Source organism: Squalius cephalus (assembly GCF_949319135.1).
Source record: "Squalius cephalus genome assembly, chromosome: 4".
NCBI lineage: Eukaryota > Metazoa > Chordata > Actinopteri > Cypriniformes > Leuciscidae > Squalius > Squalius cephalus.
In genome coordinates, this window is record NC_137125.1 from 54,951,902 (window position 1) to 54,976,901 (window position 25,000).

The window sequence follows — 25,000 nt, forward strand, 5'->3', positions numbered from 1 at the left end:
TTACCAGAAATGAAGGGGCCGAACTCATCAGGGACTAAAATAATATACAGTAATAATATAATATTATAATTACTATAGATTTATTAGCCTTAGTTCTACATTTTCTGTACATTTAAAACGATGGGGCGGAGCTTATCAGGGATGAAGGGGCGGAGCTCCTCAGGGATGTTTTAGCCCATTGGATACTCAGTGTGATGTCATGAAGAAAGTTTGTGGAGCTTGTCATCATCTCAGTTACTAAAGCATTCTGGGTTACTGCTCAGGATTTGCTAAGTGGTTGCTAGGGTGTTGCTATGCAAGTATTTTGAATGTTTGTAACATTTTTTTATCATATTGGCATGCGGTCGCTAGCGTGTGTTAGTGTGTTGTGGCGATCACAGGCTGTTACACGTTTGCTTGGTTACCGAGTCTCTGCTATGCCGTTGCTATGACGATCTGGGTGCTGTTATTATGCAGCGTTGTTGGTTTACTGTGTTGCTATGTGGTCGCTAGGGTGTTATGGTTTGCTGCTGCATTTGTTGTTGTATTGAGTTTAATACTTAGTGTTTATTGGTTTGATGATTCGTGTACTATCCTTGTGAGATAATGTGTGTGAAAGAGTGTGTGTGTGTGTGTGTGTGTGTGTGTGTGTGTGTGTGTGTGTGTGAGTGTGTGTGTGTGTGTAGAGGTTTGGAGCTGTAATGCATGTGAATGCCTTAGAGGCATTTATGGTGAGAGGCCTGAAACACACACACACACACACACACAATGTGTTTAACATCTGGACGGCAGTATTTCTCAAGCGCTCTGATTCTCGCGTCACAGAATCTCCAGCATGACATTATTATCCCGCAGAACTACAGACTTCAGCCGAAATTAAAATACATGTTTTATGCATGTAAAGATGCAGCCAGTCATATTCACACACACACACACACACACACACACAGAGACACACACACACACACACACACACACACAGAGACACACACACACACACACACACACACACACACACACACAGAGACACACACACACACACACACACACACACACACACACACACACACAGAGAGAACACACACACACACACACACACACACACACACACACACACACACACACACAGAGACACACACACACACACACAGAGACACACATAAGTGTGTGTCTTACAGTAATGCTGAAAATCACTAAATCCAGATCTTCTCAAATGGAAATGCAGGGAAACACTTCTAACATCAGGAAACACACAGTTTTAGATTTATTGAATTGATTGTATAGAAAATTAAATTTCACTCGACTACAGGAAAAATATTACACCTCAAATTTCCAAAAATGTATATTCTGCACAAACAAAATGAAGCTGGTAATTTTTTTTTTTATTATAATAATCAAATTCTCATTACTGGAAATAATATAATTTTCAAATTAAAAGCAGTGCAGCCAATGATCTGTTGACGTTGTCATCTCATAATATTGACCTTTTATGTCAAAACTAACATATGTCAAAACGATGCCCGTAAAAATTTCGACTTATGGCCATAGTTTTAAATTTGATTCTCATAATTTAATCTCAAAATTGATTGAATTATTACCTCTTTAGATTCTCAATACTGTAAATAATAAAATTTTCAAATTAAAAACAGTGCAACCAATTTGTCAGTCTCATAATTTTTACGTTTTATGTCATAAATCCAAATTATGACTGTCAAAATTTCGACTTATGGTCATAGTTTTGAACTTGATTCTCATAATTTAATCTCAAAATTGATTATCTTTAGATTCTCAATACTGTAAATAATAAACTTTTCAAATTAAAAACAGTGCAACCAAAGATCTGTTGAATCTGTCGATCTCATAATTTTGACGTTTTATGTCATAACTAACATAAAGCCAAATTATGACTGTCAAAATTTCGACTTATGGTCACAGTTTTGAACTTGATTCTCATATTTTAAATTATTATCTCTTTAGATTCTCAATTACTGTAAATAAATAATATAATTTTCACTGCATCCAAATAATGGGAATTAATGTGAAAATGTCCGTAATTGACATGGAAATTTTATTAAAACGCTTCATTTTCTTCATGCAAAATATATTTCCTTCTTTCCTCCGGTTTGAGATTTGAGCTACACAGGGATTTTTCCACGTTAACAGGGATTTCTTCGAGCTGATCCCGGCGAGTGTTCTCCCGTCAGCTGCCGTTGCTGATGATGACGGATGTGCCGTTGTGTGTGTGTGTGGCGCTCGTCTGAAAGTGCATGTGTGAGTTCACGTCGTAAGGACTCGTCCCGTCCTGCTGGCGATCGGGGCTCAGGATGATCCGGGGCCCCGGGGCCCCTCGGCACACCATGGAGGAGAACAGCACGGAAGAGGGATAATCTCTCATCTGAACGTCCTCCACTTTAATCATCTCCTGTTTGGCTCTGATCAGCGTCTCCATCCTCTCCGACGGGCCGTTGTCATGGCAACTGTCTCCGGAATCACCCGACGACGCTCCCGGAGAGCTGAGCGCGCGCTCCTCGTCCCAGTGAGCTGTCGACGGAAACACACACACGATTCGGTGTAAGTCGGATTCTCTTTAGATGCTCGTTACTGTACAGCCAAATACGGCAAATTTATGTTTATATTATATTACAAATATTATATTTATCTCGCATCAAAGGGGGAAAATGTTCTTAAGTGACATGAAAATAAAAGATTTTAAATTTTCTTCTGTGGAAGCACATTTCCCCCCCAAAAATCATGCTTTTGTAAATAATAATTATGATTAAAAATTATGACACTTGACTTTTTATCTCATAATAGATATTTTTTTCATATCAAAATTTACTTTGTATCTCATAATTGTGACTTGATGTGTCAATTTCAAATTTCAGTGTCATAATTTAGATTTTTTGTCATACTTAAAAAAAAATCTCATAATTATGATTTAGTGTCATAATTTCGACTTTCTCATAGTGTTAATTTTTTAAATCTTATAATTCTGATTTAGTATTTTAATAATTTTGACGGTCTAATAATTTTGACATTTTGACTTTTGGTCAGAGTTTTGAATTTGATCCTCATAATTTAATCTCATAATTATTTAGTATGTCATAATTTCGACTTTATCTCAATTTCTACTATTTATGTCATAATGATGACTTAGCATCCCATAATTTTGACTATTTTTAATCTCATAATTATGATTTAGTATGTCAATCTCATGATTTCAACATTTTTGTCATACTTTACATTATATTTCATCATTTAATTTTTGTTATAATAATGATTTAGTATGTAAATCTCATAATTTTGACATTGTACATCATAACTGCTGAAAAAATTCTGACTGAAATTGACTTCTCGTCATAGTTTTGAAATTTATTCTCATAATTTTTACTTTTTAATCTCATAATTGACTTAGTATCTCAGAATTTTGATTTAGTATGTCATAATTTAGATTTATGTCATAATTATAATTTTCCAAAGCAAGATTTTTTTTTCTAATCTGGCAGATATGGGATCCATAGACTTAATTTTCTAAATGCAAAATGAAACGTTCCCTTTTCTTGATTTGAGCTGCGAGTGTTTCAGGAGAACAGAGCCAGAAACGGGATTTTCCTTCATTTTTCCATTGATTTATGATTCAGCAGATCCGTTCTGAAATAAGCAGAACAGTCCCTCCTTCTTCCTTCATTTACACTCATCTCGCTTCTCGTGTGTGTGTGTGTGTGTGTGTGTGTGTGTGTGTGTGTGTGTGTGTGTGTGTGTGTGTGTGTGTGTGTGTGTGTGTGTGTGTGTGTGAATATCTGCCTGCTGAAACTCACTGATGAGTGATTGTGAAGTTTTGTGTTTATATATATATATATATATCATCATCCACGTGTTAGAGTGCATTAAGTAATTGTTTACAATTAAAGTTGTGTATAAATGGTCATTTAAAAAAAACGTGTTTATATTAATGCTGTGCAACGATTAATCACGGTTTTTCTGACGACAAAAGTTTGTTTACATAATCTATGTGTGTGTAAAGTGTATAATTATTTTATATATATAAATACACACACATGCATGTATATATTTAATAAAAATGTGTTATTTACACATAAAATATTTATATTAATATTAGGGCTGTCAAAGTTAGCGCGTTAATAACGAGTTAACGCAAAATCATATTAACGGCACTAATTTTTTTAACGCTCGATTAACGCAGCGCGTATTTTCTGTTTGACCCGTGGCCCAAAACCTAGTTGGAGAAATGGAGATACACAGTGTTGCCAACTTAGCGACATTGCAGACCCATCTAGCGATTTTTTTCCCTTCAACAAAGCGCCCAAACCTTATTTAGTTTCTGAGAATCTACCGGTACCGCCGGTACTGCTCTCCCAGCACGCGCGCGCGCCTCTCTCTCTCTCTCTCTCTCTCTCTCTCTCTCTCTCTCTCTCTCTGCCTCTCGCGCTGGAGAGAGGAGCAGCGCTTTAATTCAGTTAAACACATATATTATGTTGCTTCTCTAATTTTACATGCAAGTATAGCCGAAATCAGAGCACAGATATTGTCTTTATTTTATGTGTATTTGATTTCACCAGACGACGGCTCGATTATCAGGATTTTTGTGCAGATTAACATCTTATAGGGAGAGCTGGTTATGTCTTAATGGGTCGCGTTTCATTCACTATTTCATATTCATTCCGTTGTTTGACAACAGAAACAGTAAAATATACCAATGAAAACAGTTTTATTGAGAATTTAGCTTCATCAAAATGGGCACAGAGAGACACAAACTATAATGTAATAATAAATAATAAATGTACTTGTAGCATTTTCAGAAGAGCTGCCCTGTCATGCAAAAATCTAAACATGTTTGTGTTAGTAAATTGCTCAGTGCAAAGAAAGAGAAGTAATGGGAACCTGGCATTTCTTTGTTCTTTCTAATAGACATGAACAAGTTCTTTGAAAAACATGACCTTTGAAACATGTCTCGTCTTCATGCTCTATGTTGACTATGGTTTCAATAATAAACATACATTTGCATAAAGCATCCATATTTATCCATGCCTAGTTGATTAGAGTATTACAAACTTGAAAAGTATTAATTTAAGGTACATTTAAAACAAATAAAAAAATGTGCGATTAATCGCGAGTTAACTCATGACAATCATGCGATTAATCGCGATTAAAAATTTTAATCGATTGACAGCCCTAATTAATATATAATATAAATTATATTTAAATATATACAGTATATACATGCAAATATTTCTTAAATATATACATGCATGTGTGTGTAGTTATATATACAAAATAATTATACACAGCACACACACACATATTTTATGTAAACAAACTTTTATTTTGGATCCGATTATTCGTTGCCCAGCCGTAGTTTAATATAAATATGAATATCAATCACTTTATAGGGAACAATGCCTAAACACCAGTGTCCCAATTTACCCCAATTATCACGTGGCCAAGATAACATCATTTAAAAGTTGTTTTGATGAAAGATTATGATTCCCAGCAAGGACACATTAAATAAAAAAATTCAATCAATTTTTTTTTAATCAGAAAAGTTGCAAATCAACATATCAGAATCAGAGAGATTTCTGAAGGATCATGTGACACATGTTTTACATGACTGACCGTGAGCATGATGAAGCGCTCTTCCGTCTCGCGAGGCGTCCCACCATCCCTCTCTCCCGTAACGCCCGCCCTGATCACACACTGGCGTGTGTGTGTGTGTGTGTGTGGTGTGTGAGGCCATGTGCATCACGTCAGCCTGAGAGAGGCCGTAACACAGCGAAACTCCCGCCGGTTCTGTCGGGTCGCCCGGATCCGCTCGCTGCGGGGAGGCGGAGTCAGTCTGAGGGCTGCCGTCCCATTGGCTGTCATGATCCGAGTCCGAGCGATCCGGCGGGAAACCCGAGAACTGCTGAGCACACAATATCCAAAATTATATCTGGTGTGTGAATAATTTCTGGTCTGACTGTACATGCGCTCCCATGTCAAACCAAAACTTATTCATTCAGACAAAAGTTTGTGTTTACGTAATATATGTGTGTGTACTATTTAAATATAACATCAATTTCTGTACGTGAGGAGAGCAAAATAAAGTAAACTGTGACATATTACACCCAATAATTCTTCATTCAGTGACTACCAGTGACATTTATAAAACTTTAGGACCAAAACTTATTCTGTGTGTGAGTGTGTGAGAGTGTGTGTGAGTGTGTGTGAGTGTGTGTGAGAGTGTGTGTGAGTGTGTGTCAGAGTGTGTGAGTGTGTGTGAGTGTGTGTGTGAGTGTGTGTGAGAGTGTGTGAGTGAGTGTGTGAGTGTGTGTGAGTGCGTGAGAGTGCGTGAGAGTGTGTGTGAGTGTGTGTGTGTGTGTGTGTGTGACACCTGTGAGTAAGGAGAAACTGAGATCTTGCTCCTGTTGGACACCGGAGGTTTGTCCTCGCGCTCCTGATGGTTCGTGTATGGGAACGCCGGTTTACTGGGATTCAACTGGTCCAGCGAGAGCAGCAGGCCTTTATATTCAGTGTCCCTAAACACACACACACACACACACACACACACACACACACACACACACACACACACACACACACACACACAGACACACACACACTCATGTGTTAACACTTTATACCACTGTTCCTTCATTAATGAATAACTACAGGAACATGAGTAACGCACTATTAACACTCCAGTAACTACATTAACTAACAACAAACTCTGATTAATGAATTAGTAAGTATTAGCGCTCAGATAAATGAAGTAGTTCACTATTAGATAATCAATAACTAATATTTTTCATATCTCTCAGAGAACTACTATATACAGGTTCATAATTAATATCAATAATAATAATGTATAATACTCATTATCTACTTTTGAGATTTTGAGATTTTTGTAAGATTTTGAATATTAATTCCTTCCGATGGATTTGGATTTGTTCCCATTACCTACCTTATATAATACATTATTACTATTGATATTAATTTAGCAATTAAATAAAAAAATTAATAAATAAATAATTTATTAATTAATTTTTAAAATACTGATCCAAATAATGAGTAGTTCCTTTAGAAAAATGTATTAACACTTTAGTCATTACTACTGGGTTACTGTTACCTACCTTATATAATACATTATTAATTATGAACCTGTATATTTGCACATTTAACTGAGCGCTATTACACACTAGTTCATTAATCAGAGTTTGTTGTTAGTTAATGTAGTTACTGGAGTGTTAATAGTGCGTTACTTATGTTCCTGTAGTTATTCATTAATAAAGGAACAGTGTTATAAAGTGTAAGCCCTCATGTTATTATGATGATGTCACTGACTGTGCCAGTCGTGACCCCTGACCCCTGAGCGCTTGTGAAATGTCTCTCATTGATTTCACACCTGTGGTTTTGTGTTGGTGACCTTTGACCCCGTAGCCTCTATCTGAACCCCTGGGACAGACAGTAAACAGCCTTTATTCGGCTCTTATCAGGAACATGTACGTTTGTTTAATGAGACGCAGGTTTTTCATCATTTCTGATGTTGATGTTGAACTGTGAGTTTCAGACGACCTCAGTTTGACCCCGCACTTAAAATAAGAGTTCATCATGACACGTCCATTTGATGCCAAAACTTAAGCTCTTTTATACTAACTACAAATCTGCAGCTCTCAAATCTCATTTGCATAAATGCATATTCAAATTTGGCGTGTGAAGACGTGTTCATACATCATGAAGTTAAACGCATCTCCACAAATGGAGTAAATGACTGAAATCTCCTGAAATTCTGTCGCTTCTCCACTTTTTCCGCAGGTGCTTGATTCCTGGACACTGGTGTGTGTGTGAGGAGTGTGTGAAGAGTGTGTGTTGTGAACATGCGACTCACGTGAGGACGTAATTGACGCTGACGATGCAGTGCGGTCGAGACGAGCGGCTGTTGTGGACGATTGTGGCGTAACTCTGAACCCAAACCCATCCGCCGTGTTTCGACAAGAAGCGGTAATACTTAGTGGTGACCTGTCCTTTCACAAGCACTGCACACACACACACACACACACACACACACACACACAGATCACATGTATGAAACATTAAACTGCTCTTAAATGGCTCATGTTTCACTTTACAAAAAGCTCCCATTAGATAATGTTGTGTTACACTCTTAGAAGAGAAGGTTCTATATGGAACCATAAGGGTCCATCAGATGCTCTATATATATATATATATATAAACTCTCCATCACACTGTGCCACTATGGAAGCTTGTTTCCGCCACAGAATAAAACATAAAAAGATAATTGCGACTTTTTATCTCACAATTCTGACTTTTTTTCTTGCAATTCTGACTTTATAACACACAATTGGGAGTTATAGAGTCAGAATTGCAAGAAAAAAAAGTCAGAATTGCGAGTTTATTTCTCACATTTGTGTTTATATCTCGCAATTCTGATTTTATATCTCGCAATTCTGACTTTATATCTCGCAATTCTGACTTTATATCCGCAATTCTGACTTTATATCTCGCAATTCAGACTTTATATCTCGCAATTCTGATTTTATATCTCGCAATTCTGACTTTATATCCGCAATTCTGACTTTATATCTCGCAATTCAGACTTTATATCTCGCAATTCTGACTTTATATCTCACAATTCAGACTTTATATCTCGCAATTTAGACTTTATATCTCGCAATTCTGACTTTATATCTCGCAATTCAGACTTTATATCTCGCAATTCTGACTTTATATCTCACAATTCTGACTTTATATCTCCCAATTCTGACTTTATATCTCGCAATTCAGTCTTTATATCTCGCAATTCTGACTTTATATCTCGCAATTCTGACTTTATATCTCACAATTCAGACTTTATATCTCGCAATTTAGACTTTATATCTCGCAATTCTGACTTTATATCTCGCAATTCAGACTTTATATCTCGCAATTCTGACTTTATATCTCGCAATTTAGACTTTATATCTCGCAATTCTGACTTTATATCTCGCAATTCAGACTTTATATCTCGCAATTTAGACTTTATATCTCGCAATTTAGACTTTATATCTCGCAATTCTGACTTTATATCTCGCAATTCTGACTTTATATCTCGCAATTCAGACTTTATATCTCGCAATTTAGACTTTATATCTCGCAATTCTGACTTTATATCTCACAATTCTGATTTTATATCTCGCAATTCTGACTTTATATCTCGCAATTCAGACTTTATATCTCGCAATTCTGATTTTATATCACGCAATTCTGACTTTATATCTCGCAATTCTGACTTTATATCTCGCAATTCTGATTTTATATCACGCAATTCTGACTTTATATCTCGCAATTCTGACTTTATATCTCGCAATTCTGACTTTATATCTCGCAATTCTGACTTTATATCTCGCAATTCTGACTTTATATCTCGCAATTCAGACTTTATATCTCGCAATTCTGACTTTATATCTCGCAATTCTGACTTTATATCTCGCAATTTAGACTTTATATCTCGCAATTCTGACTTTATATCTCGCAATTCTGATTTTATATCTCGCAATTCTGACTTTATATCTCGCAATTCAGACTTTATATCTCGCAATTCTGATTTTATATCTCGCAATTCTGACTTTATTTGTCGCAATTCAGACTTTATATCTCGCAATTCTGATTTTATATCTCGCAATTCTGACTTTATATCTCGCAATTCAGACTTTATATCTCGCAATTCTGACTTTATATCTCGCAATTCTGACTTTATATCTCGCAATTTAGACTTTATATCTCGCAATTCTGACTTTATATCTCGCAATTCTGACTTTATATCTCGCAATTCAGACTTTATATCTCGCAATTCTGACTTTATATCTCGCAATTCTGACTTTATATCTCGCAATTCTGACTTTATATCTCGCAATTCTGACTTTATATCTCGCAATTCAGACATTATCTCGCAATTCTGATTTTATATCTCGCAATTCTGACTTTATTTGTCGCAATTCTGATTTTATATATCGCAATTCTGACTTTATATCTCGCAATTCAGACTTTATATCTCGCAATTCAGACTTTATATCTCGCAATTCTGATTTTATATATTTTGCAATTCTGACTTTGTCGCAATTCTGATTTTATATCTCGCAATTCTGACTTTATTTGTCGCAATTCTGACTTTATATCTCGCAATTCAGACTTTATATCTCGCAATTCTGACTTTATATCTCGCAATTCTGACTTTATATCTCGCAATTCTGATTTTATATATTTTGCAGTTCTGACTTTGTCACAATTCTGATTTTATATCTCGCAATTCTGACTTTATTTGTCGCAATTCTGAGAAATAAAGTCAGAATTGTGAGAAAAAATGTAAAATTTAAAAATAAATTTTATTGTGAGATAAAATTCTGTGGCGGAAACAATCTTCTATAGTGCCACAGTCATATGCTCCGAACAAACATATAATCCTCCAACGCGATATATATACAGTATATATATATATGAATAACAGTAGTTCATTAGAAGTGAATAACAGTACGATTACAGTATGTTTTACTGTATTATGAAGACTCACAGAGGTGATGAGCGCAGCGCAGGTGAAAACTGTCACAGCTGTGCACGTGATGATACAGGGTCTTCTCAATCAGGTCCTGTGGTTCATATCCTGTCAGCTCTGAAACCCTTGTAGACACAGAACAACAAGAATCAGCGCTGACCGTGAAACTAATCACGTTCTTCCTCAGAGTTTCTGTCTCGTTTTCCAGCACTAATATCTGGACATTCTTAAATCAAGATGCTTTTACTGGAGAAGAAGAATGACTGAAGATATTAAGATGTGAAAAATCATCAAAATGAAGTGAGTTTGTGTTTAAAACAAGAACAAATATCTGCCAATGGAGTCAGAAAAATAAACTTAATTCACAGAGAAAACAGGATTATTTTTCTGACTCCATTTACAGATATTTGCTCTTGTTTTAAACACAAACTCACTTCATTTTGATGCATTTTTCAGAAAACAAAACTTTACAAGCTAACAAAAATATATCCCAAGAATTTTTTCCTTGAACGTTTAGGGAACAGTAACATTGTATCATTCTTCAAACATTATGGAACGTTACTTTTGAATCTGAACTTTCTGAAACATGTAGAAACATTTAAAAACTGTTACGTTTAAAAACCGTTACATTTTAAAACCGTTACATTTAAAAACCGTTACATTTAAAAACTGTTACATTTAAAAACGAACATCCAACTGAAACATTCCAGAAAAAGTAAATTCATTTTGATTTAAGAATGTTTCGATATTTGCACTGGAAAACGAGACAGAAACACTGATTTTTACCGGTGTAACGGTGTGTGTCCTGTATATTACCTCGAGTCCAGGAAGATGAGCTTCATATCCAGACTGGCCCGAAACATGAACATGTTGCTGTGAAGCTTGATCTCGGTGACGGCGCTGGGCGGTAAAGTGTGTCCGACCGCCACCAGACCCACGTTCTGATAACAGCCGTCGAACAGAGACGAGTCCAGACCGAACGGCCGGATCTTCAGATACCCACTGCAGTGGATCACCTGAGGGTCAAAGGTCAACTCTGTTAGTGTCTATTAGTGTTACATAATGCAGCGTCTAAACTCAAAATATGAATAAAACTGTACCTTATATCCTCCACTCGTGAGCCCGGCGTTACGTTTCGCCAAAACACATTTCATCCTCAAGAAGAACGATCGCTCAACTTCATACTCTAAAATGAGGAAATTCACATTCATTGACTGGGTTTCCGGGTAAGGGTTCGAGTTATCAGGAAACGCTCCCATAAACCTTTACTAAATGTTAAAGTCTCCCTGTGGTGAAAATCCAGCTTTTAATGTGGTTTATCACTGTTTATATGTGGTGTTGTTAATGTGCTTTAAGACAAACCATGTGTAAATTCATAAGTCGACAGCATTGCTGAGTATTTCCTCCTTAAAACTGCAGTGAACCAAAGACAGTCTCAAAAACACGCTTTGAAATCGCTGGTGTTTCTGACGTCACAAACTACCTTGTAACCAATCAGATCAACGTGTGATCGTCAACCAGTGGATCTCTGAGCTGAGTGAGTGAGTGGAGGCGGGGCTCATTTGCATATTCATAGAACCGCGTATACTAAATGAGGCAAGGATGTCGAGTTACATTTATAGAAGATATTTTATGACATGAATTATTTTTCAATGAAAAAACTTTAAAATATGACATTTTTGTGATCAAAGATGAGTTTTAAGGGATAAAATGATTGATGACAGGGGACTTTAAGATAAAACAATGTTTAAATAACATTTATAGAACGGTCTTATAACATTATTAAAGCAGTCATGATATGAGAAATGAAATTTGCCGTGATCTTTTGACATATAAGAAGTGTTTATACCATTAAAAGATTCTGCAAGTTTCAGAGCTTAAAACATCCTCTTCATTATAAACACAGCAGTATTTAATCAAGCTCAAAAACACACGGGATCTTTGATGTCACATGGGCTAATTCATTTGCATATGCCCGCCTCCATAACAAGACATCGACCAATTAGAACTGTGTGGGAATTACTCTGTTGTTCTAGATAGAGTGAATGTGCAAAGCGAGTCTGATCTCTTACCTTGGACGAAGTGTGTGTGATACGACGGTTGTGGCGTCAGGACCGCCGCCATCTCGTCATGATCGGCCGGATGAACATATTCATAAATACTGTTTCCCGTCAACTCTACCTGTGTGAAAGGACTTCTGTAATTCTACTGGAGCAATTGTGAGATAAAAATTATCGCAATTATCTTTTAAAAATATTTTATTGTGGCGGAAACAAGCGTCCATAGTGCCTCAGCTCCGAACAAACATATAATCCTCCGATGATATATATATATATGTGACCCTGGACCACAAAACAAGTCACAAGGGTCAATTTTTTGAAATTGAGTTTTATACATCATCTGAAAGCTGAATAAATAATCTTTCCATTGATGTGTGGTTTGTTAATATTTGGTCGAGATACAACTATTGGAAATCTGGAATCTGAGGGTGCAAAAAAATCTAAACATTGAGAAAATCTCCTTTAAAGTTGTTCATTTATGTTCACAATTGTGCTGCATTCACTCACAGAAATAAAGGTTTTATATATTTACGGGAGGAAATTTACAAAATATCTTCATGGAACATGATCTTTACTTAATATCCTCATGATTTTTGGCATAAAAGAAAAATCGATAATTTTGACCCATACAATGTATTGTTGGCTATTGCTACAAATATACCCGTGCGACTCGAGACTGGTGACGTGATCCAGGGTCACACACACACACACACACACACACACACACACATATGAAGCATGGCAGCCGTCAGATGTTAGTGTGTTCTTCACCTGTGAGAGTCCCAGATGAACCGACGCCGTCTCAGAAATATACATGATCTTTCCGTCTGCAGCAACTACAAATATAAACCCGTCTAACGTCTGCAGATCAAGAACATCAGACAGGTCATGACAGAAACACACAACAATCTGCGAAGAAGCTTCGTTAGACACGAGAACCAGGCATGCGTGTTTCCTTGTTACATATGTTACATGTACTTACCATAGTAATAACAGTAAATCATGCATAATTACATGCAACTAACCCTCAACCAAACCCTAACCCTATAGTAAGTACATGTAGTTGTTAATATCACTCATATAGTTACAATGTAACAATGACACCTTAAAAATGTGTAACCGTTGTTATTGTTGTTACATGTAAAACATTTCCTGCAATATTTCTCAATTATTAAAGCCGATGATAATAATAAAAGTAATAAAAGTCGTAATATTACCTGGAGCATCTTGCTGATTATTACCTGGAGTAAATGCGATCCGAGCTCTTGCGCAGTGTTATCTGCAGATCTGGCTCGACCCCACACTTCCCCCAATCCTACAGACACCAACACACACACCCTCATCAATAACATCAACACACACACCTTCATCAATAACATCAACACACACACCTTCATCAATAACTACAGACATCAACACACACACCTTCATCAATAACACCAACACACACACCTTCATCAATAACACCAACACACACACCTTCATCAATAACTACAGACATCAACACACACACCTTCTTCAATAACTACAGACATCAACACACACACCTTCATCAATAACTACAGACATCAACACACACACCTTCATCAACACACACACCTTCATCAATAACTACAGACATCAACACACACACCTTCAGCAATATCTACAGACATCAACACACACACCTTCATCAATAACTACAGACATCAACACACACACACCTTCAGCAATATCTACAGACATCAACACACACACCTTCATCAACACACACACCTTCATCAATAACTACAGACATCAACACACACACCTTCAGCAATATCTACAGACATCAACACACACACCTTCATCAATAACTACAGACATCAACACACACACCTTCAGCAATATCTACAGACATCAACACACACACCTTCAGCAATAACTACAGACATCAACACACACACACCTTCATCAACACACACACCTTCATCAGTAACTACAGACATCAACACACACACCTTCAGCAATATCTACAGACATCAACACACACACCTTCAGCAATATCTACAGACATCAACACACACACACCTTCATCAACACACACACCTTCATCAATAACTACAGACATCAACACACACACCTTCAGCAATATCTACAGACATCAACACACACACCTTCATCAATATCTACAGACATCAACACACACACCTTCATCAATAACTACAGACATCAACACACACACCTTCATCAATAACTACAGACATCAACACACACACCTTCAGCAATATCTACAGACATCAACACACACACCTTCAGCAATAACTACAGACATCAACACACACACACCTTCATCAACACACACACCTTCATCAGTAACTACAGACATCAACACACACACCTTCAGCAATATCTACAGACATCAACACACACACCTTCAGCAATAACTACAGACATCAACACACACACACCTTCATCAACACACACACCTTCATCAATAACTACAGACATCAACACACACACCTTCAGCAATATCTACAGACATCAACACACACACCTTCATCAATATCTACAGACATCAACACACACACCTTCATCAATAACTACAGACATCAACACACACACCTTCATCAATAACTACAGACATCAACACACACACCTTCAGCAATATCTACAGACATCAACACACACACCTTCAGCAATATCTACAGACATCAACACACACACCTTCATCAATAACTACAGACATCAACACACACACCTTCAGCAATATCTACAGACATCAACACACACACCTTCATCAATAACTACAGACATCAACACACACACCTTCAGCAATATCTACAGACATCAACACACACACCTTCATCAATAACTACAGACATCAACACACACACACCTTCAGCAATATCTACAGACATCAACACACACACCTTCATCAACACACACACCTTCATCAATAACTACAGACATCAACACACACACCTTCAGCAATATCTACAGACATCAACACACACACACCTTCATCAATAACTACAGACATCAACACACACACACCTTCAGCAATATCTACAGACATCAACACACACACCTTCATCAACACACACACCTTCATCAATAACTACAGACATCAACACACACACCTTCAGCAATATCTACAGACATCAACACACACACCTTCATCAATAACTACAGACATCAACACACACACCTTCAGCATTAACTACAGACATCAACACACACACCTTCATCAATAACTACAGACATCAACACACACACCTTCAGCAATATCTACAGACATCAACACACACACCTTCATCAATAACATCAACACACACACCTTCATCAATAACTACAGACATCAACACACACACCTTCATCAATAACTACAGACACCAACACACACACCTTCATCAATAACATCAACACACACACCTTCATCAATAACTACAGACATCAACACACACACCTTCAGCAATATCTACAGACATCAACACACACACCTTCATCAATAACATCAACACACACACCTTCATCAATAACTACAGACATCAACACACACACCTTCATCAATAACTACAGACACCAACACACACACCTTCATCAATAACATCAACACACACACCTTCATCAATAACTACAGACACCAACACACACACCTTCATCAATAACATCAACACACACACCTTCATCAATAACTACAGACATCAACACACACACCTTCATCAATAACTACAGACATCAACACACACACCTTCAGCAATATCTACAGACATCAACACACACACCTTCATCAATAACATCAACACACACACCTTCATCAATAACTACAGACATCAACACACACACACCTTCATCAATAACTACAGACATCAACACACACACACCTTCATCAATAACTACAGACACCAACACACACACCTTCATCAATAACTACAGACACACACACCTTCATCAATAACTACAGACATCAACACACACACCTTCATCAATAACTACAGACATCAACACACACACCTTCATCAATAACACCAACACACACACCTTCATCAATAACTACAGACATCAACACACACACCTTCATCAGTAACTACAGACATCAACACACACACACCTTCATCAATAACTACAGACATCAACACACACACCTTCATCAATAACATCAACACACACACCTTCAATAACTACAGACATCAACACACACACCTTCATCAATAACATCAACACACACACCTTCAATAACTACAGACATCAACACACACACCTTCATCAATAACTACAGACATCAACACACACACCTTCAATAACTACAGACATCAACACACACACCTTCAGCAATAACACCAACACACACACCTTCATCAATAACTACAGACACCAACACACACACCTTCATCAATAACTACAGACACCAACACACACACCTTCATCAATAACTACAGACACCAACACACACACCTTCATCAATAACTACAGACACCAACACACACACCTTCATCAATAACTACAGACATCAACACACACACCTTCATCAATAACTACAGACATCAACACACACACCTTCATCAATAACACCAACACACACACACCTTCATCAATAACATCAACACACACACCTTCATCAATAACACCAACACACACACCTTCATCAATAACTACAGACATCAACACACACACCTTCATCAATAACTACAGACATCAACACACACACCTTAATCAATAACTACAGGCATCAACACACACACCTTCATCAATAACTACAGACATCAACACACACACCTTCATCAATAACATCAACACACACACCTTAATCAATAACTACAGACATCAACACACACACCTTCATCAATAACTACAGACATCAACACACACACCTTCATCAATAACTACAGACATCAACACACACACCTTAATCAATAACTACAGGCATCAACACACACACCTTCATCTACAGACACCAACACACACACCTTCATCAATAACTACAGACATCAACACACACACCTTAATCAATAACTACAGGCATCAACACACACACCTTCATCAATAACTACAGACATCAACACACACACCTTCATCAATAACATCAACACACACACCTTAATCAATAACTACAGACATCAACACACACACCTTCATCAATAACTACAGACATCAACACACACACCTTCATCAATAACTACAGACACCAACACACACACCTTCATCAATAACTACAGACATCAACACACACACCTTCATCAATAACTACAGACATCAACACACACACCTTCATCAATAACTACAGACATCAACACACACACCTTCATCAATAACATCAACACACACACCTTCATCAATAACTACAGACATCAACACACACACCTTCATCAATAACTACAGACATCAACACACACACCTTCATCAATAACATCAACACACACACCTTCATCAATAACACCAACACACACACCTTCATCAATAACTACAGACATCAACACACACACCTTCATCAATAACTACAGACATCAACACACACACCTTAATCAATAACTACAGACACCAACACACACACCTTCATCAATAACTACAGACATCAACACACACACCTTCATCAATAACTACAGACACCAACACACACACCTTCATCAATAACTACAGACATCAACACACACACCTTCATCAATAACTACAGACATCAACACACACACCTTCATCAATAACTACAGACATCAACACACACACCTTCATCAATAACATCAACACACACACCTTCATCAATAACTACAGACATCAACACACACACCTTCATCAATAACTACAGACACCAACACACACACCTTCATCAATAACTACAGACACCAACACACACACCTTCATCAATAACTACAGACATCAACACACACACCTTCATCAATAACTACAGACATCAACACACACACCTTCATCAATAACTACAGACATCAACACACACACCTTCATCAATAACTACAGACATCAACACACACACCTTCATCAATAACTACAGACACCAACACACACACCTTCATCAATAACTACAGACATCAACACACACACCTTCATCAATAACTACAGACACCAACACACACACCTTCATCAATAACTACAGACACCAACACACACACCTTCATCAATAACTACAGACATCAACACACACACCTTCATCAATAACTACAGACATCAACACACACACCTTCATCAATAACTACAGACATCAACACACACACCTTCATCAATAACTACAGACATCAACACACACACCTTCATCAATAACTACAGACACCAACACACACACCTTCATCAATAACTACAGACATCAACACACACACCTTCATCAATAACTACAGACATCAACACACACACCTTCATCAATAACTACAGACATCAACACACACACCTTCATCAATAACATCAACACACACACCTTCATCAATAACTACAGACATCAACACACACACCTTCATCAATAACTACAGACACCAACACACACACCTTCATCAATAACTACAGACACCAACACACACACCTTCATCAATAACTACAGACACCAACACACACACCTTCATCAATAACATCAACACACACACCTTCATCAATAACTACAGACACCAACACACACACACCTTCATCAATAACTACAGACATCAACACACACCTTCATCAATAACTACAGACATCAACACACACACCTTCATCTACAGACACCAACACACACACCTTCATCAATAACATCAACACACACACCTTCATCAATAACTACAGACACCAACACACACACCTTCATCAATAACCACAGACATCAACACACACCTTCATCAATAACTACAGACACCAACACACACACCTTCATCAATAACTACAGACATCAACACACACACCTTCATCAATAACTACAGACATCAACACACACACACCTTCATCAATAACTACAGACACCAACACACACACCTTCATCAATAACTACAGACATCAACACACACACACCTTCATCAATAACTACAGACATCAACACACACACCTTCATCAATTACTACAGACATCAACACACACACACCTTCATCAATAACTACAGACATCAACACACACACCTTCAATAACTACAGACACCAACACACACACCTTCATCAATAACTACAGACATCAACACACACACCTTCATCAATAACTACAGACACAAACACACACACCTTCATCAATAACTACAGACACCAACACACACACACCTTCATCAATAACTACAGACACCAACACACACCTTCATCAATAACACCAACACACACACCTTCATCAATAACTACAGACATCAACACACACACCTTCAATAACTACAGACACCAACACACACACCTTCATCAATAACTACAGACATCAACACACACACCTTCATCAATAACTACAGACACCAACACACACACACCTTCATCAATAACTACAGACACCAACACACACACACCTTCATCAATAACTACAGACATCAACACACACCTTCATCAATAACACCAACACACACACCTTCATCAATAACTACAGACATCAACACACACACCTTCATCAATAACATCAACACACACACCTTCATCAATAACTACAGACACCAACACACACACCTTCATCAATAACTACAGACACCAACACACACACACCTTCATCAATAACTACAGACATCAACACACACACCTTCATCAATAACATCAACACACACACCTTCATCAATAACTACAGACACCAACACACACACCTTCATCAATAACACCAACACACACACCTTCATCAATAACTACAGACACCAACACACACACCTTCATCAATAACATCAACACACACACCTTCATCAATATCTACAGACATCAACACACACACCTTCATCAATAACTACAGACATCAACACACACACCTTCATCAATAACTACAGACATCAACACACACACCTTCATCGATAACTACAGACACCAACACACACACCTTCATCAATAACATCAACACACACACCTTCATCAATAACTACAGACACCAACACACACACCTTCATCAATAACATCAACACACACACCTTCATCAATAACTACAGACACCAACACACACACCTTCATCAATAACTACAGACACCAACACACACACCTTCATCAATAACATCAACACACACACCTTCATCAATATCTACAGACATCAACACACACACCTTCATCAATAACTACAGACATCAACACACACACCTTCATCGATAACTACAGACACCAACACACACACCTTCATCAATAACACCAACACACACACCTTCATCAATAACTACAGACACCAACACACACACCTTCATCAATAACTACAGACATCAACACACACACCTTCATCAATAACTACAGACATCAACACACACACCTTCATCGATAACTACAGACACCAACACACACACCTTCATCAATAACACCAACACACACACCTTCATCAATAACTACAGACACCAACACACACACCTTCATCAATAACATCAACACACACACCTTCATCAATAACTACAGACATCAACACACACACCTTCAGCAATAACTACTACAGACATCAACACACACACCTTCATCAATAACATCAACACACACACCTTCATCAATAACTACAGACATCAACACACACACCTTCAGCAATATCTACAGACATCAACACACACACCTTCATCAATAACTACAGACATCAACACACACACCTTCATCAACACACACACCTTCATCAATATCTACAGACATCAACACACACACCTTCAGCAATAACTACAGACATCAACACACACACCTTCATCAATAACTACAGACATCAACACACACACCTTCATCAATAACATCAACACACACACCTTCATCAATAACTACAGACATCAACACACACACCTTCATCAATAACTACAGACATCAACACACACACCTTCAGCAATAACTACAGACATCAACACACACACCTTCATCAATAACTCCAATCACACGATTGGAGAATTTAGCGCTTTTTGTGCACTTTGGTATATTTCATATTCAACTTACATGTTTACATTCAGCTATAATTGAATCTGTTTTTAAGACTTATATAATATTTTATAAAATATAATAATAATTTATTGTTATTATCTGTAATTGTATAATGTATATACTCATAATCCTTATTATAACATTCTTAGCTGTGTGATACTGATAAATGGTGTGTGTGTGTGTGTGTGTGTGTGTGTGTGTGTGTGTGAGAGTGAGAGAGAGAGAGAGAGAGAGAGAGAGAGAGTAATTTTATCGATAGTGTGAGTGAATCTAAGCTCGTGAACAAACAGTGCTGTCGGGAAAGAAAATCACGGACATCCGCCGCAAACACGCGCAAATCACGTGACTGACATGTTAATACACACAAGCCTGGATATGCCACGTGTTGGCCTACACACACACACACACAAACAAACACACACATACACGCACACACACGCACAGACACACACACACTCTCTCTCTCTTTCGCACACACACACACACTGCTGGACTCTTGCCCGGTTTCTGAATTGATCCATTAGTGTAATTATTCGCACATTGCCGTTATAGGGACTATAACGACCAAATGTAAAAATAAAAAAACAGATTTTCTTTTTTCTTTTTTTTACAGAAAATGTAGAACGAAGGTTAGCCTAATAAATATATTGCAATTATAATACATTATTACTCTATATTATTTTACTACTATTATTATTGGCCTACATTTTGGCCTTGAGTGGATTTTATTCAGTTTGCGTTTTCTCCACATTTGTAGGCTATTTTTCCAAAGCTGATAAATATGAAGGTGAAAGATATTGTGTTTATTAGATCGCAGGCACAGAAAAATAATGTAATGCAGGACACAAAATTAAGTGTGTTTTTCGACTGAGTGATTTTATTTATACGAGTTTTTAAAGTTTGTTGTGATTTGATTTTAATAATCTTATTAGGCTATCTGACTTTGCAGGGTCTCTGATCAAACATGTATTCTCCACAGATTTGGGTAAATGTAAACAACATTACGGTGTGACGAACACTTCGAACATTTCCACCCAAAATAAAATGCTTTAATTACCATATTTCACGTTGATAATTGTGTTGGCATCGCTGTAAAATAAGCTGCTTAATTAATGAAAATGATGTTTCTCACAGATATAGCTTCAAAGAAAGAAGTCAATTATAATTTCATCTGTTTCTTAAGTGACTCGTGCTCGCGGAGTCCAGACAGCCTCACGCGCGCCCGGTGTAATGAGCGCGCAGAGTGCGCAGGCACGCTCTTGACCGCGAGAGATCAGGGCAACTCATCCTCTCACAAACCCTCTCTCTCTCTCTCTCTCTCTCTCTCTCTCTCTCTCTCTCTCTCTCTCTCTCTCTCTCTCTCTCTCTCTGCCTATCTATCTATCTATCTATCTATCTATCTATCTATCTATCTATCTATCTTCAGGCTCACGGTCAGTTACTTTCACACTCCTAAAAATAATCAGATATCAAAGAAAAAAAAAAAAAAACTGGTTCAAAGTCTAATATCGAGAACCTTTTTTATGACTTATTTTCCTGCTTTAAACAGCCGAAATATCAAGCGCTGTCGAAAATTACAGTATTTATATTTCCAAGCATTTCAAACACACTGGAAAACATTTAGAATCTGAACAATTAGTTGATGTATTTCCTGTGAAGTGAAATCGATCTGAAACGCGTTCGCGTTTGCTTTTTTATAGCCTATTTAATGTTCCAGTTATTTTTATCCGTAAAAAAACAGCCCGTTATTCTGCATGATTTTGCAAACTGGTATTCTTACCATATTGTTATAATATATTGTCGTAATTATTGTCGGTTTGGTTTGGGCTTAGTTGCGTGTAATTATGCATAATTTACAGTTATTAACTGTAACACTGTATACAGTGTAAATGTATCTTAATTTAATAATGTTTAAATATTTGCACTGGAAAACAAGACAATATATACAAATAAAGTGTAACCTAATCAAGCTATAATGAAAGAAAAAATACACGTTTTAAACACACATCATGTGAATGCAGCTTCACTGTCACTGTGACAGAAATACACTCATTTCGTGATAGTCCATATTTTTAGAGCGTTTTGAATGCAGATCTGTCAGGTCACTTCAAAACCCATAAATAGTTATAATTTAGGCCTGATGAAAAATATAATATAGAAAACGGGAGAATTTTCAAAGCATTTCCCCTCTGACTCTGATATGTTGAACATATTGAAACATCATGAAGAACTTGAGAAAATCTAGCGCGCGCACCGGCCAAAAATGGTTCCTTATTATTTGTATTATTATAAAAAATAAAGTTTCCAAACGGGTTTTCCCAGTGATTCGAAAGAGGAACAATTTTTGGCTCAACAAAGAGGATTTTTTATCTTAGTGTGAATAATAATAACTGTGTATCGCTGTTGAGAATGGAGTGTTATGGAACTAAACGCTTTATTTTTGGCTCGCGGACTGAAACCCTCAGTGCGTGTGTGTTACAGAACGGCTCTGACCTTGCGGGAACACCAGTCTCATCTTCAGGTAGCTGCTGGTCAGTCTGATGATGGACGCTTTGTCCAGTTGAGATGTGATCGCGGACGGTAACGGCAACATCTTGGCGAGCTCGTAAAACTCGCTGTTCTCTTTCTCCCGGCGCGTTCTCGCCGCTGTCTTTGACTTCTCCTTCATCTCAGCGTTAATAGAGTTAAAATCCCGTGTGTGTGTCAGTCCATCCAGCGAGACACGCAGAGCTCATCGGACAGGTGGAACACACACCGCCGCGTGGACGCGCATCTGACCCGCGCAGGCCTCAGACGGACAGCAGCAAAACTTTATAATGTGCTTCCGTTCCCAGCTAGAAACACACGCAAATGCAGATTAATCATGTGCATAATTAATGAAATACATAACTCTAAATTGTAGACGCATGCATTTTCTGTAAAGCTGATTTGAAACGACATTGTGAAAAGCGCTGCACAAATAAATGTGAATTGAATTGAATAATATTCCGCGTAATTCATGTATTACTGAGTACAGGCACGCGGTACAGTTACAGATCTTACTGTATCAAAACTAGCATTTATATCTTCTAATTATGATCACTCAAAATGCTATAGGCCTATTTAATTTTATTATTATTATTCCACAGTAAAATATATTAACATTGACGTATACTCACCAGCTTTTGTTTGAGATCAGTATTTCCACAATATTCGCAGAGCGTTCATCTATTCTATTCTATTCTATTCTATTCTATTCTATTCTATTCTATTCTATTCTATTCTATTCTGTACGGCTTGGAATCTTCACTACATGAGCTCATCATCAGGTACCGGGTGTGTGTGTGTGTGTGTGTGTGTGTCTGAAACGGGCTCGAGCTGTCCAGTCTTACCGTCACTCACGCGCTCATTGGTCAGAGTTTCTGAAGGCGCGCGCGCGAGAGAAGACAAACTGACGAACTCGACAA

General features: G+C 37.4%; 1 protein-coding gene and 1 long non-coding RNA gene across 3 annotated transcripts in view; both read right to left on the reverse strand.

The window, feature by feature from the left end:
• Positions 1-25,000, reverse strand: part of LOC307158029 — a 399,912-nt gene that overhangs the window by 290,746 nt on the left and 84,166 nt on the right. The window lies entirely within an intron of this gene.
• Positions 2,093-24,833, reverse strand: sim1b (SIM bHLH transcription factor 1b). 2 transcript variants are annotated; one of them, XM_079868517.1, is made up of 12 exons: positions 24,713-24,833; positions 24,048-24,388; positions 13,827-13,900; positions 13,357-13,446; positions 12,598-12,706; positions 11,626-11,711; positions 11,342-11,541; positions 10,544-10,650; positions 7,865-8,012; positions 6,371-6,515; positions 5,614-5,902; positions 2,093-2,520 (listed from the first exon to the last, which is right to left on the reverse strand). In XM_079868517.1, the coding sequence occupies exons 2-12, from the start codon at positions 24,220-24,222 to the stop codon at positions 2,180-2,182; spliced, it is 1,764 nt and encodes a 587-aa protein (XP_079724643.1). In that variant the 5' UTR covers positions 24,223-24,388; positions 24,713-24,833; the 3' UTR covers positions 2,093-2,179. The 2 variants fall into 2 exon arrangements, with proteins under 2 accessions (XP_079724643.1, XP_079724642.1); XM_079868516.1 differs by having other exon boundaries at positions 13,803-13,900.